We start from the raw sequence: 15,559 nt of genomic DNA on the forward strand, positions 1-15,559 counted from the left end.
CGTTTGAGCGCGAGAACACACCGGGAACCTCCTCAGACCACCAATGACAAGTGAGCACTGTGACATCAATGCAGTTACAAGAGAGAGATATCGGATAGAGTTCCAAATAGGTGACAGTTAAGCCTAGTTGCAGAGCTTGACACAGATAGGTGAAATGGTGTCATTTACGCAAACTGGCGAAGCCTCGGACAGAATGTGCAAACGGAGGAAAAGGAACAGCGGTTCTCAATCTCCATCAAGGGAGAATTTATCACCAAACGGAGACCAAAGCGAGGAGACGGCGTGCACCCCTGTGCGGAGACCGCGGGCAGAGAGGGTCAGAAAGCAGAATATCATTTCTAAACTGTCAGATTCTGGTTTCGAAGAGGACTTCCTAACTCCAACCCCGACCCCATCGCAGTTTCGGAAATGTCATTGTCCGGTAACAGATGAAGACTCGCTGGCACCAAGGAGTTCCGACACACTGTTGTTTAATTGGTATCAACACTACGGGGAGATTAGTTATCAGATACAGAAACTCAAAGAGCCGCAGTTTCATCCAGTCAACTGTCTGGTTCGACAACCGCAGGTATGGAAGCAACAGGTTAATACTGCAGTTCGTTCCAGATACACAGCATTTACTGCGCAGGTCTTCTCATGCAGATTCAAGATAGCATAAAAATAGAGTAGAATAATACTTTATTGTTAATTTTGTGAGAAATTGACATTTGTCTTCTCCTTATCTCAACCCAGTTATGATAATAGACCTGCCAATATTTAAACAGTTATCATTTAGACATATAACAGCAATTTATGACATGTCTTACAGTAATTTAGTTCTACACTGTAACAGAAAACTGTCATTTGTAGCTGTCAAGTTCATGGTAACCCCTTTACGGTGTAGGTAGGTTTTATAACTGCCAATTGTGATTGTCTAACCGTGCTCTTTGCGTCTGTATTCTCCAGGTGACAGCCGAGTCGCGCTGTAAGCTGGTCAGCTGGCTCATCCCCGTACACCGATACCTGTGTCTGTCCTTCGAGTGTTGCTGCCTGGCGGTCAACATCATGGACCGCTTCCTAGCTTCCACGTCCGTGGCTGCTGACTGCTTCCAGCTGCTGGGAGTCACCGCCCTGCTGCTCGCCTGTAAACAGGTGCGTATGATACATGTGTGTCGACTATTCAGGGAGGGGAGTCAACTAATCGATCCGTTTTGATGCTCTGGGCGTAGGACGAATTGTGTTTTAGGGAAAGTCTGGAAATGAAGAGTTTCTTTTCCAAAACGCTATATATCCATTTTCAGAAATGTGTGTAAATTAGCATTTATTGTTTAAAGAACTTATGAGGGAGATTGGTGTGTTTTTTCACTACTCATGACATGAGGTTGTTCAGTGACTGTTTTTTTTGCATAACACTGTACTGTATATCCGCCTCACTGTCTTAAGAGTTTGCTCCTAATCTCAGCTCCTTACCTGTATAAAAGACACCTGGGAGCCAGAAATCTTTCTGATTGAGTGGGGGTCAAATACTTATTTCCCTCATTAAAATGCAAATCAATTCATAACATTTTTGACATGCGTTTTTCTGGATTTTTGTTGTTGTTATTCTGTCTCTCACTGTTCAAATAAACCCACCATTAAAATTATAGACTGATCATTTCTTTGTCAGTGGGCAAACGTACAAAATCAGCAGGCGATGATTGTATATCCGCCTCACTCTCAGAGAAAAAAGTAGAACTGCTAGGCTTTACACAGTCAAACGGAACAAATAACTAAATGTTTACTAAAGAACTGTACAAATTATACATTTGTGACATCAACATTTAAAGTTTATTTTTAATGAGTGCATACGGTAATATGAGATCTGTATGTAAAATATTTTCATTTAACATTTTAGTCGTTTAGCAGATGCTGTTATCCAGAGACAACCACATATCACAGTCAAATATACAACCACATATCACAGTCAAATAGACAACCACATATCACAGTCAAATATACAACCACATATCACAGTCAAATATACAACCACATATCACAGTCAAATATACAACCACATATCACAGTCAAATATACAACCACATATCACAGTCAAATATACAACCACATATCACAGTCAAATATACAACCACATATCACAGTCAAATATACAACCACATATCACAGTCAAATATACAACCACATATCACAGTCAAATATACAACCACATATCACAGTCAAATATACAACCACATATCACAGTCAAATATACAACCACATATCACAGTCAAATATACAGAATACGAATATTCCATTCCAGCTAAACAATGATATAGCGTTTAGCAAAAAATACACACCTAAAATCTATTAATAAAAAATCTGAAAACAGTAATATTTTACACTCACATAAAGATGCCCATAAACAATCATTTCTGGTGAAGAAACACAAATGTGACAAATTGATAGAGATAGCGTTTTGGAAATAAACCCTTCATATTATGGTGCGCGTGTGACTTGGTCTCTTTCTCTCTGTTCCCCTTTCTAATTCTATTCAGGTGGAGGTGTTTTGTCCACGGATCAGCCAGCTCCTGTCTCTGTGTTGTGACGCCTTCTCCAGGGAGCAGCTGTGTAACCTGGAATGTCTCATCCTGCTCCGCCTCAACTTCCGCCTAGCTGCACCAACCATAGCCTTCTTCCTGGACTTCTACACCAATCACAGCCAGGCTGGCCGGCATATGGGCGGGGACGGAGTCAGCAACGTTACCCATAGGCTGGCTGGGGATAAGGGTGAGGAAGTGAAGAGGCGAAACAGGGGCAGCGGATTGGCTCTTAGGGTGTGTGAGCTCACTCTGGCCGACTACGCCTTCAATAAGTACACACCTTCCCTGACCGCCTGCTGTGCTCTGGCTCTAGCCAATCAACTGCTGAGAACCAGCCAGGGCCCAGATGAGCCAGCCAATCAGCTGCTGAGGATCAACCCTGAGGGCCCTGAGGAAGAGCCAATGGACCAATCCCTGACATCGGAGCTCACATATGGCCACGCCTCCTCGCAAGAGGACCAACAGGGACAACGCTGCTTATCTGAGAATGATCCTGTCCACTCAGAGAATGACCATTCCCATCAAACCTTGCCTGAGACTAGTAATCACGCTTGTATTGACAATGACTCCTCTCTTTCAGTTGTTGGTCACCTCCTATCTGTGAATGACTCCACCCAGTCAATGGATGACCCTTCCCCATCTGGGAACACCTCAGCCCTGGTTGAGGGAGACCAGACCCATGCTCCTCTCGCCCAGGAGTGTAGAGAGGCAGACCAGACTCATGCTCTCTACCTGGAGTGTAGAGAGGGAGACCAGACTCATGCTCTCTACCTGGAATGTTTAGACAACCTTAGATTGCTGGTGTCACTCAACCAGGATGCACTGCAGGCCATGATAACTCTGTGACAACATGATGACGGTTGACACGTTTTACCTATCTCAGTTGAATGCACTGTTGTTGAATGCACCTACAGTATGTGACTGAAAACGACCTGCGTACCTCAAGAAATGAAAGGCCAAATCTTTGATTTCCAGTCAACAGCGCTGCTGCCCCTGCACTTGTGGGGTTGGTGCTTGGCAATGTAACTGTCACAGACTTATTTAAATGATTTAACTTCTGCAAATGACAGTTATCAGATTGTGCCTACAAACTGTGAACAATGTCAATGGACAGCATTGGCATTGTATTGTATTATAATCAACGTACTGATACTATAGAGTACTGTATGTAGACGATGTTTGTATTGTATTATAATCAACGTACTGATACTATAGAGTACTGTATGTAGACGATGTTTGTATTGTATTATAATCAACGTACCGTTACTATAGAGTACTGTATGTAGACGATGTTTTGACCAATATACTGTGGTCTCTATTTATACTGCATTAGGTTCTGTAACTTATTGAAGTCATTGTACTGTAAGATACATTGAGTGGGTAACCTTCTGTAGCTGTTTCTCCAACTGTCCTGAGATTGTACTGATCCTGGATGCTATGTTGGCCAATGTTACATGGACCATTCTTGTACCAACTGTCCTGAGATTGTACTGATCCTGGATGCTATGTTGGCCAATGTTACATGGACCATTCTTGTACCAACTGTCCTGAGATTGTACTGATCCTGGATGCTATGTTGGCCAATGTTACATGGACCATTCTTGTACCAACTGTCCTGAGATTGTACTGATCCTGGATGCTATGTTGGCCAATGTTACATGGACCATTCTTGTACCAACTGTCCTGAGATTGTACTGATCCTGGATGCTATGTTGGCCAATGTTGGACCATTATTGTACCAACTGTCCTGAGATTGTACTGATCCTGGATGCTATGTTGGCCAATGCAACATGGAACGTTATTGTATGCAATAAACAGTGAAGTGACATACCTTTTCAGCAAATGTGATGAAAACATATTAAATTATTACTTGATAAATGTACTGGATATGTTTTCTGACTTGTTCACTCATTTAAACGTATAAAACCAAGAGAGGAGTGTGGATCTTTTATATCTGTTGAGAGGGTGGTGTGTGGGGAATGTATCCCAAGAAGATTGATTGTTCATCACGGTCAAATCAGCTCAGTCGGATAATCTGCTGCTACCACAAGTAATACATAATAAAGCCTATCAATGATACAGCAAGCCACGATTTTACCAGAACTATGGCCCACTGGGCCCACATTGGTTGAATCAACATTGTTTCCACGTTATTCCAATGCAATTGGCTGCCAATCGAATAGATTATGTCAGGGCATGTAGCCTATAGCTTTGCTTTAGCTAACGGTTAAATGTTCATTGGTAGGCCTATTTTGGTCGTCACTTCCTCATGTTAAGCTTAACATTTCACAAAGCTATAAATGGTGTCTGCTGGCTTTTAAAAAAATACACAACTGTCCTGTATAGCCTACCTGATGCTGCATGCCATGAGCCGTCCTCGCGCTCTCTCCCAGCTTGGATGGAAAGTTGTTGTGCGTAAAACCAGTATATTAATGCCAAATAATACAGTCAGTCCACCCTCAAAACACCAGCTTACTAGGGATTGTTTCATTATGCAGTGTAGCCTACTGTCTATAGCTATGTATTTAACTGCTTTTTTCGCTGCTATTTATAAACTTTGTATAAACACTACAACAGCCTAACAATTAGGAAAAATATAATCGGCTTGAGGATGAATTCTGCCACTATTTAGGTTAATAGCCTACACAAATGGGCTGCAATATTCAAGGTAAATTTACTTAAATCAAATGAAATTCAACCCAACTTGAGACTGCTCTGGTCTCCTGAAGTCCTCCATGCTGATTCTCTCTCTCTGTCTCTCTCTCTTAGAAAACAGTCTCTCTGTCTGTGCTTGTCTCTCTCTTAGAAAACAGTCTCTCTGTGTCTGTGCTTGTCTCTCTCTCTCTTGTTCTACGTAGAGGCCTACAGCTGCAGTATACGACTGCGTTGTCTTGCATTTTTGTGCGCAAATGTTTTCACCACAGCCTGTAGCTGCACAAAATTTTAACCTGAATGATGCATGCCAAGATATACCAGAGATAAGTTACTGTTGATATTACTACCACACAACTCAAACACCGGTTCACCAGTACGAACGAAATCGCAAAACCACTTTTTCTGTTCAAGCCCTCAATAACTGTTGTCAGCTAAATATGACAATCTGTTTGCATCTGCCAATTTATTGACTGTCCAGTATCCAGACGACCTGTCCCCAGAGCTTCCTATACCGTTAATATTTTTCCATAAGGTGTTGAGGCCGGCAATTAAGGAGAATGAGAGGCTCAATTAAAGATGTTAGGCTACAGAACTGCAGTATTTGAAGCATCACTCCCTTCTGGACAGTTTCCCTGATGTTGCTACGGCAATCAAGCAGTGTTTACCATCCCTGTAACTGTCGCTTTCGCGGAGAGATGGTTTTCTAAACAAAAACTCATAAAGAAACATAGAAGCATTAGGCTCTAGGTCTGATGAGCGCTTTTGAACACCAGAGTAAGCTCCACTCATTGCACTGGCGCGGTCATAGCCTTGACCACTGCATTTGTTAACCGATATATCCCCTTACTTTCAATCAGTATCTTTTTCCCCAAAGGCCAGAGACACTTTTTCAGTCACATTCCTGAAGCCCAAGAAACAAAACACTTAGCTTCCTAGTAAATATGGAAATTAAAAAGGTTTATTAATGACTTTTTGGAGGGTTAATGTCAAAACTGTTTATCCCATAGGGCGTCGCACAATTGGCCCAGCATCGTCCGGGTTTGGCCGGTGTAGGCGGTCATTGTAAATAAGAATTTGTTCTTAACTGACTTGCCTAGTTAAATAAAGGTAAAAAAAAAAAAAAATTACACTGATATAATTAATTGTTCCTTTCCTATTTTATTTCCGCCTGTCATGTTGATGTTGATTACGCTACGGCATATCAGGAGAGTATACTTTTTACACACAGACATGCTTATAGTTTTCCTACTAGCCTACATCGTGTCCATCTTTCAAGATCAGGAATGATTTTCCTCGGATAGCCGGTTAGCCTAAATCACATTTTAAATAGGCCTACCAAAATAAACCCAAGTCTCTGAATTTTTCCCGATAATGCTTGGATAACGGCGAACCATGGGCATGAGCCATCAGTTAAGCATGTTTGAATCTGGAGATGGAAAGGCGCTAAGCCCGTGAGTCTCTTGCTGAAGGCATCTGTTGGCAACGGGTCCGTGGTCTCCAAGCAGGATAGCTAGCTTTACGCGCGTCTGCGCCCTGTTGAATGCACTCTGAGCCCGCGGTAAAGTAGGCGCCGCCTCTCGCAGAACCATTTTCCACTGAGCCTAAAAACCGTTAGCTCTACACCTGTTAAATCTCCGGGGAAGCCACGTGCCCCTAGAGACCATGAAATGGTTTGATTGGACCACAGACTTTAGACGGCGGCATGGAATGGTATAAACCGGGAGAATACGGGCTATAAATACCTATCTCAACTAGAATCTCAGTGGGTCTTGGCCTGATAATTTTGCATGAGTGACAACCACTACAGTTGGCTATAGTTGTTATATAGGCTATCAGTATAGAATCTTGGTCTGGTGAGTCTTGGTCTAATTCTGGGCTACTACGGACATACATCTGTGTCCATCTGAAGCTGAATCTAAAGGAGAATGCATGGAGACAGAAAAGTGTTCGGGACCATCTGTCCAAACACAGTGGCACCTCATCAGAACCAAGACAGAAGACACCCAGCAGCTAAAAAGGTACAGAGACGATTAACCCTGCACGGCTATGGTACATCTGCTGGTCTATACTCATTTTACCAGTGGTGGAAAAAGTACTCAATTGTCATACTTGAGTAAAAGTAAAGATACCTTAATAGAAAATGACTCAAGTAAAAGTGAAAGTCACCCAGTAAAATACTACTTGAGTAAAAGTCTAAAAGTATTTGGTTTTAAATATACTTAAGTATCAAAAGTAGCCTAAATGTAATTGCTAAAATATAGGCCTACTTAAGTATCAAAAGTAAAAGGATAAATAATTTCGAATTCCTTATATTAAGCTAACCAGACGGCACAATTGTCTTGTTTTATTAATATACAGATAGCCAGGGGCACACTCCAACACTCAGACATCATTTACAAACGAAGCATTTGTGTTTAGTGAGGCCACCAGATCAGAGGCAGTAGGGATGACCAGGGATGTTCTCTTGATAAGTGTGTGAATTAGACCATTTTCCTGTCCTGCTAAGCATTCAAAATGTAACATACTTTTGGGTGTCAGGGAAAATGTATGGAGTAAAAAGTACATTATTGTGTTTAGGAGTGTAGTGAAGTAAAAGTAAAAGTGGTAAAAGTTATCAATATTAAAGTAAAGTACAGATACAAAAAAAAAAAACTACTTAAGGAGTACTTTCAAGTATTTTTACTTAAGTACTTAACAGCGCTGCATTTTATACATGACGCAAGGATGGCAATTTATGCATTGTCGGTATGTAGGCCTATCTAATGTTATTAAAGACATTGCGAAACTAATGTTTCTTATCCACAGGGCAGACCGAGGCTCCCCAGGAGTAGCAGCCCGGTCGCAGTGTATGTGGACCGGAATCCCTGCATCGTTGAAGATGGTGGGTGGACCATGGGCATATTGCTCAGACTATATGCACGTTCTTTACATTGTTTTGTCTAATATACAAATTCAGAGTATAATGTGTCATAAATTAATATATATTTTTGTCATTTCTATTTGGTTATGTTTTGTAGCATTCGCAACGATAGCATGGGATGACTTGGAGGAATGCGCGTCCGTGATGAGGCGCGAGAGCGACTCCCTGGGTTCCCAGGTAAAATTACACCCACACACACACACGCACAAACACACACACACACACACACACACACACACACACAGAGAGAGAGAGAGTGAGAGAGAGTGAGAGAGAGAGAGAGAGAGAGAGAGAGAGAGAGAGACAGAGAGAGAGAGAGAGAGAGAGAATGAAAGATGCACATACACACCGACAAGTTGCACGGTAGAGGATTAACCGTTTCCATGGTGATATGATAGCTCCATACTACACCAGTCACCCGCTCACCGGCGGCCTGTTAATATTTGACAGACAGGTTAGCAGTGGAGCGTGCTGAAATCTCGCGCCAATGACGGTGTAGTTGGCTCGTGCCACGCACCTATAGAAAAACACTCCATAGTCGACAACCTGCCTACCAAAGCTAGTCCTAACAAACTCATTTTCAACACCTACACAGCAACATGAGCACCCAGACATGCGCCTCAATATATTTACCGTGCTGGGATTTCAGTTGGGATTTCCAGGTAACCGCGCTCCTTCTTGTTAATTTGAGTATGCTATAACCTCTAGAATCTAGCCTGTGCAATTTCAGCTTGTTCGGTGTGAATGAGGCTATACGCTTTTTGTGTGTGTATCCAACAGGTGAACGACTCTGACGGAGACGACCAGGAATTCGGTGAATATGCCCTGGACTTCATAGCTGGTAAGAACATTGATTCAAATCATTCAGAGGAACAACAAAGTATAGCCTAATCGTTGTGATCTGTATTGATGATTGATGAGGAGGCTAGGATATAGATTGCGAATTATTGTTTTAGGTAAATATAGAGTCCTCTTCAATGTTGTTTTGATTTTATTAGGTACATGCCCTGAAGAAAAATTGTGTGCTTGCTTCACCTGTGTAATAAAAAAAAAATGTATTATATTAAGCTCCTCTCCCATTCTCGTATATATTATATTAAGCTCCTCTCCCATTCTCCCATATATTATAATAAGCTCCTCTCCCATTCTCCCATATATTATATTAAGCTCCTCTCCCATTCTCCCATATATTATATTAAGCTCCTCTCCCTTTCTCCCATGTATTATATTAAGCTCCTCTCCCATTCTCCCATATATTATATTAAGCTCCTCCCAATTCTCCCATATATTATATTAAGCTCCTCCCCATTCTCCCATATATTATAATAAGCTCCTCTCCCATCCTCCCATATATTATATTAAGCACCTCTCCCATTCTCCCATATATTATATTAAGCTCCTCCCAATTCTCCCATATATTATATTAAGCTCCTCCCCATTCTCCCATATATTATAATAAGCTCCTCTCCCATCCTCCCATATATTATATTAAGCACCTCTCCCATTCTCCCATATATTATATTAAGCTCCTCCCAATTCTCCCATATATTATATTAAGCTCCTCCCCATTCTCCCATATATTATAATAAGCTCCTCTCCCATCCTCCCATATATTATATTAAGCTCCTCTCCCATTCTCCCATATATTATATTAAGCTCCTCTCCCTTTCTCCCATGTATTATATTAAGCTCCTCTCCCATTCTCCCATATATTATATTAAGCTCCTCCCAATTCTCCCATATATTATATTAAGCTCCTCCCCATTCTCCCATATATTATATTAAGCTCCTCTCCCATTCTCCCATATATTATAATAAGCTCCTCTCCCATTCTCCCATATATTATATTAAGCTCCTCTCCCATTCTCCCATATATTATATTAAGCTCCTCTCCCTTTCTCCCATGTATTATATTAAGCTCCTCTCCCATTCTCCCATATATTATATTAAGCTCCTCCCAATTCTCCCATATATTATATTAAGCTCCTCCCCATTCTCCCATATATTATAATAAGCTCCTCTCCCATCCTCCCATATATTATATTAAGCTCCTCTCCCATTCTCCCATATATTATATTAAGCTCCTCTCCCATTCTCCCATATATTATATTAAGCTCCTCTCCCATTCTCGCATATATTATATTAAGCTCCTCTCCCATTCTCCCATATATTATATTAAGCTCCTCTCCCATTCTCCCATATATTATATTAAGCTCCTCTCCCTTTCTCCCATGTATTATATTAAGCTCCTCCCCATTCTCCCATATATTATATTAAGCTCCTCTCCCATTCTCCCATATATTATATTAAGCCCCTCTCCCATCCTCCCATATATTATAATAAGCTCCTCTCCCATCCTCCCATATATTATATTAAGCACCTCTCCCATTCCACCATGTATTATATTAAGCTCCTCCCCATTCTCCCATATATTATATTAAGCTCCTCTCCCATTCTCCCATATATTATATTAAGCTCCTCTCCCATTCTCCCATATATTATATTAAGCTCCTCTCCCATTCTCGCATATATTATATTAAGCTCCTCTCCCATTCTCCCATATATTATATTAAGCTCCTCTCCCATTCTCCCATATATTATATTAAGCTCCTCTCCCTTTCTCCCATGTATTATATTAAGCTCCTCCCCATTCTCCCATATATTATATTAAGCCCCTCTCCCATCCTCCCATATATTATATTAAGCACCTCTCCCATTCCACCATGTATTATATTAAGCTCCTCCCCATTCTCCCATATATTATATTAAGCTCCTCTCCCATCCTCCCATATATTATATTAAGCTCCTCTCCCATTCTCCCATGTATTATATTAAGCTCCTCCCCCATTCTCCCATGTATCATATTAAGCTCCTCCCCCATTCTCCCATATATTATATTAAGCTCCTCTCCCATCCTCCCATATATTATATTAAGCTCCTCTCCCATCCTCCCATATATTATATTAAGCTCCTCTCCCATTCTCCCATATATTATATTAAGCTCCTCTCCCATTCTCCCATATATTATATTAAGCTCCTCTCCCATCCTCCCATATATTATATTAAGCTCCTCTCCCATTCTCCCATATATTATATTAAGCTCCTCTCCCATCCTCCCATATATTATATTAAGCTCCTCTCCCTTTCTCCCATGTATTATATTAAGCTCCTCTCCCATCCTCCCATATATTATATTAAGCTCCTCTCCCTTTCTCCCATGTATTATATTAAGCTCCTCCCCATTCTCCCATATATTATATTAAGCTCCTCTCCCATTCTCCCATATATTATATTAAGCTCCTCTCCCATTCTCGCATATATTATATTAAGCTCCTCTCCCATTCTCCCATGTATTATATTAAGCTCCTCCCCATTCTCCCATGTATTATATTAAGCTCCTCTCCCATCCTCCCATATATTATATTAAGCTCCTCCCTCATTCTCCCATATATTATATTAAGCTCCTCTCCCATTCTCCCATATATTATATTAAGCTCCTCTCCCATCCTCCCATATATTATATTAAGCTCCTCTCCCATTCTTCCATGTAAGTGTGATGGGACAATACATCTGACTGTTTTATATTAAATGTGTCAATGTTTTGATTGTATCTGTCCCTTTGTAAATAAACAATTGAAATAAATGAAAATCTCCTATTCTCCCATGTAGACTCTCCAGCCACATTGGAGCGCAGTCTGTCTCCAGCCGATCTGGTGGCCTTCCAAGGGTGTATCATCCCTCCTCTCACCCCCCAGCGGGAGCCCTCTCCAGAGGACCAGGACCAGCAGGGCTACCCTTCCTCAGACCCAGGCCTCGGCCAGCATCAGGCCCAGGATGGGATACTCTGGAGGGGCATTGCTCAGCACCACACCAGGGTCCTGGGACACACACTGGAGACCAACAGCCAGGTACAGACAGACAGGCAGGCAGGCAGGAAGACAGCTGTTTCATTTTTACGTTTGAGTCCTTTAGCAGACGCTCTTATCCAAAGCGACTTACAGTTAGTGCATTCATCCTAAGATAGCTAGGTGAGACAACCACATGACTCAATCATAGTCAACTTCCTTAAAGTAGTTATCAGGCAGGCAGGCAGGCAGGCACACAGCCCTTGTGTGACAAGGCGTGCAGGAAGAAGTTTATCTGAATCTGCGGTTAATTGGCATGTGTCTCGATGTAGACTCACTGGGTGTGCTGTCATGTTTATACAACAGATGTTCTACAGAAAGATAGTTTCCAGTTTGCTGCTGTTAGTAGTCAACAGCGAGCACACATTACCTTTTTTATTTCTGCAACGTTCTTCTTTGCTGTCAAACTCCTGTGGAAGGTTGGATGTGATTAAAACACTGTCACTCTGTTTTCATCATTTCAGTAACATATTCTGTCCTCTTGTCTTTCCCCAGCTTCACCTGACCGTGAGCAGGAGACAGGAGGAGATTAATGCTCTGCAGCAACGCAATGTCCACCTCAGAGAACTGGCCATCAGAGCTAAACACCTAGCCTCTGTACTGGATGTAAGTCAGGAGACTGGAAACACACACGTGCGCGGACACACATTCACATGAATAAACACACCAGATGATCACTCAACTACATAAAACTATAGTACCTGGTTGCAACCAAATCTCTCTCTCTCTCTCTCTCTCTCTCCCTGTCTCTCTCTGTCTCTCTCTGTCTCTCACTGTCTCTCTCTCTCAGAAGCTGATGATGGTGAATGAACCGTCGTGTTTTCGACAACCCCCAACTTCCCCCTGTGACGAACCCCCCATGTCAACGATCCCATGTAAGAGGCAGCGTCTGGACAACACCTGTGACGACACATCGCCCCCTGGGTGTGTGGAAGACATCCTACGGGATGTCAGCGAGCGCTGCAACACCGTCCTGCACCACAGCACCGCTCAACCACCTCGTCCCCAGGATAGGGACCCAGAGAGAATACTGATGTTTGGGGTGTTCTCTGGACTGCAGACATCCAGGACCACAGGTGGCCCTGTGGTGAGCATGGAGGGCGCAGAGGCAGGAGAGAGCAGTAGTGACTCGTCTTTCAGGACTTCAATTAGAGAACACTGTACGATCAGGACTCAGACCTTCCCTCACGGACATGCCTTCACCTCCAGGACGACCCAGGGAGGGTACCGCTTCCGCTGGGTTCCCAGACAGAGCTAGCCCTTACATTTTACATTTTAGTTGTTTAGCAGACGCTCTTATCCAGAGCGACTTACAGTTAGTGAGTGCATACATCATTTTTTTTTATACTGGCCCCCCATGGGAATCAAACCCACAACCCTGGCGTTGCAAATGCCATGCTCTTCCAAATGAGCTACATCCCTGCCAGCCATTCCCTCCCCTACCCTGGACGACGCTGGGCCAATTGTGTGCCGCCCCATGCGTCTCCCGGTCGCGGCCGGCTACGACAGAGCCTGGATTCGAACCAGGATCTCTAGTGGCACAGCTAGCACTGCGATGCAGTGCCTTAGACCACTGCGCCACTCGGGATAGCAGCACTGGGTTCCCAGACAGAGCTAGCCCTTAGCAGCACTGGGTTCCCAGACAGAGCTAGCCCTTAGCAGCACTGGGTTCCCAGACAGAGCTAGCCCTTAGCAGCACTGGGTTCCCAGACAGAGCTAGCCCTTAGCAGCACTGGGTTCCCAGCCAGAGCTAGCCCTTAGCATTACCCTGCTAATTAGCATTAGCACTGAGCTAGAGCGATGTTGAACATGTTATCAGAGGCTGTAGTAGGTGCTGCTGTTATTAGACTGCTAGCTTCGACTAAATACTACCTACACTATATATAAGGACCCATACACAAAAAAAAATGTATGCACGCATGACTGTAAGTCGCTTTGGATAAAAGCGTCTGCTAAATGGCATATTATATTATTATTATTATAAGTATGTTGTCACCCCTTCATTAGTGGATTCGGCTATTTCAGCCACATCCATTGCTGACAGGTGTATAAAATCGAGCACACAGCCATGCAATCTCCATAGACAAACATTGGCAGTAGAATGGCCCGTACTGAAGAGCTCAGTGACTTTCAACGTGGCACCGTCATAGGATGCCACCTTTCCAACAAGTCAGTTCATAACATTTCTGCCCCGCTAGAGCTGCCCCGGTCAACTGTAAGTGCTGTTATTGTGAAGTGGAAACGTCTAGGAGCAACAACGGCTCAGCCGTGAAGTGGTAGGCCACACAAGCTCACAGAACGTGACCGCCGAGTGCTGAAGCGCCTAGCGCGTAAAAATCTTGGTTGCAACACTCACTACTGAGTTCCAAACTGCCTCTGGAAGCAACGTTAGCACAACAACTATTCGTCAGGAGCTTCATGAAATGGGTTTCCATGGCCGAGCAGCCACGCACAAGCCTAAGATCACCATGCACAATGCCAAGCGTCGGCTGGAGTGGTGTAAAGCTCGCCGCTATTGGACTCTGGAGCAGTGGAAACGCATTCTCTGGAGTGATGAATCAAGCTTCACCATCTGGCAGTCTGATAGATTAATCTGGGTTTAGCGGATGCCAGGAAAACGCTACCTGCTCCAATGAATAGTGCCAACTGTAAAGTTTGGTGGAGGAGGAGTAATGATCTGGGGCTGTTTTTCATGGTTCGGGCTAGGCCCCTTAGTTCCAATGAAGGGAAATCTTAACGCTACATCATACACTGACATTCTAGACGATTATGTGCTTCCAACTTTGGGGCAACAGATTGGGGAAGGCCCTTTCCTGTTTCAGCATGACAATGCCTCGTGCACAAAGCGAAGTCCATACAGAAATGGTTTGTCGAGATCGGTGTGGAAGAACTTGACTGGCCTGCACAGAGCCCTGACCTCAACCCCATCAAACACCTTTGGGATGAATTGGAACGCCGACAGCGAGCAAGGCCTAATCGCCCAACATCAGTGCTCAACCTCACTAATGCTATTATGGCTGAATGGAAGCAAGTCCCCGCAGCAATTTTCCAACATCTAGTGGAAAGCCTTCCCAGAAGAGTGGAAGCTGTTATAGCAGCAAAGGGGGGACCAACTCCATATTAATGCCCATGATTTTGGAATTAGATGTCCACGAGCAGGTGTCCACATACTTTTGGTAATGTAGTGTATATCTCAGGGTTGGCCAACCCTCCTTATCTGAGCAGTACGCTGCCTACATGCTCAGATAATTCAAAATTGTAAATCACTTTGTGTGTGTACAGCAAGCCAAAAGCTTTTGGCACTGGCAGTATATTCTTTAATCAGTGCATTGACCTAAGTATGGTCAATTCATTTTTCTAACTACCGTGGTCAACCAACAAATCAACAAATCAACAAAACAACAAACCAACAAATCAAGTAGAATGGTTGTCTATAGGCCCAATGGTACCGTCCGCCTCAGGTATCCTAGCACGGTGAGCTAATTAGCCTTGGCTAACTAAATATACTTCCGGAGCAATTTGTT

At 43.1% G+C, this 15,559-nt stretch overlaps 2 protein-coding genes across 2 annotated transcripts; both read left to right on the forward strand.

The window, feature by feature from the left end:
* Window positions 1-193: 193 nt before the first annotated feature.
* On the forward strand, window positions 194-3,401 carry LOC311125753 (cyclin-O-like; the record flags this gene model as incomplete). The annotated part of the gene is made up of 3 exons (XM_084199780.1): window positions 194-568; window positions 946-1,131; window positions 2,511-3,401. 3 exons carry the CDS (start codon window positions 194-196, stop codon window positions 3,399-3,401), a joined length of 1,452 nt encoding a protein of 483 aa, XP_084055906.1.
* A 3,734-nt stretch (window positions 3,402-7,135) lies between these two features.
* LOC311125751 (multicilin-like) lies at window positions 7,136-13,293 on the forward strand (the record flags this gene model as incomplete). Its single annotated transcript, XM_084199779.1, has 7 exons — window positions 7,136-7,228; window positions 8,016-8,091; window positions 8,228-8,307; window positions 8,911-8,971; window positions 11,800-12,038; window positions 12,531-12,641; window positions 12,826-13,293. 7 exons carry the CDS (start codon window positions 7,136-7,138, stop codon window positions 13,291-13,293), a joined length of 1,128 nt encoding a protein of 375 aa, XP_084055905.1.
* Between the last annotated feature and the right edge of the window lie 2,266 nt (window positions 13,294-15,559).

The sequence above is a fragment of the Coregonus lavaretus genome (genome assembly GCF_964263955.1).
Source record: "Coregonus lavaretus genome assembly, contig: HAP1_SCAFFOLD_1244, whole genome shotgun sequence".
Taxonomy (NCBI): domain Eukaryota; kingdom Metazoa; phylum Chordata; class Actinopteri; order Salmoniformes; family Salmonidae; genus Coregonus; species Coregonus lavaretus.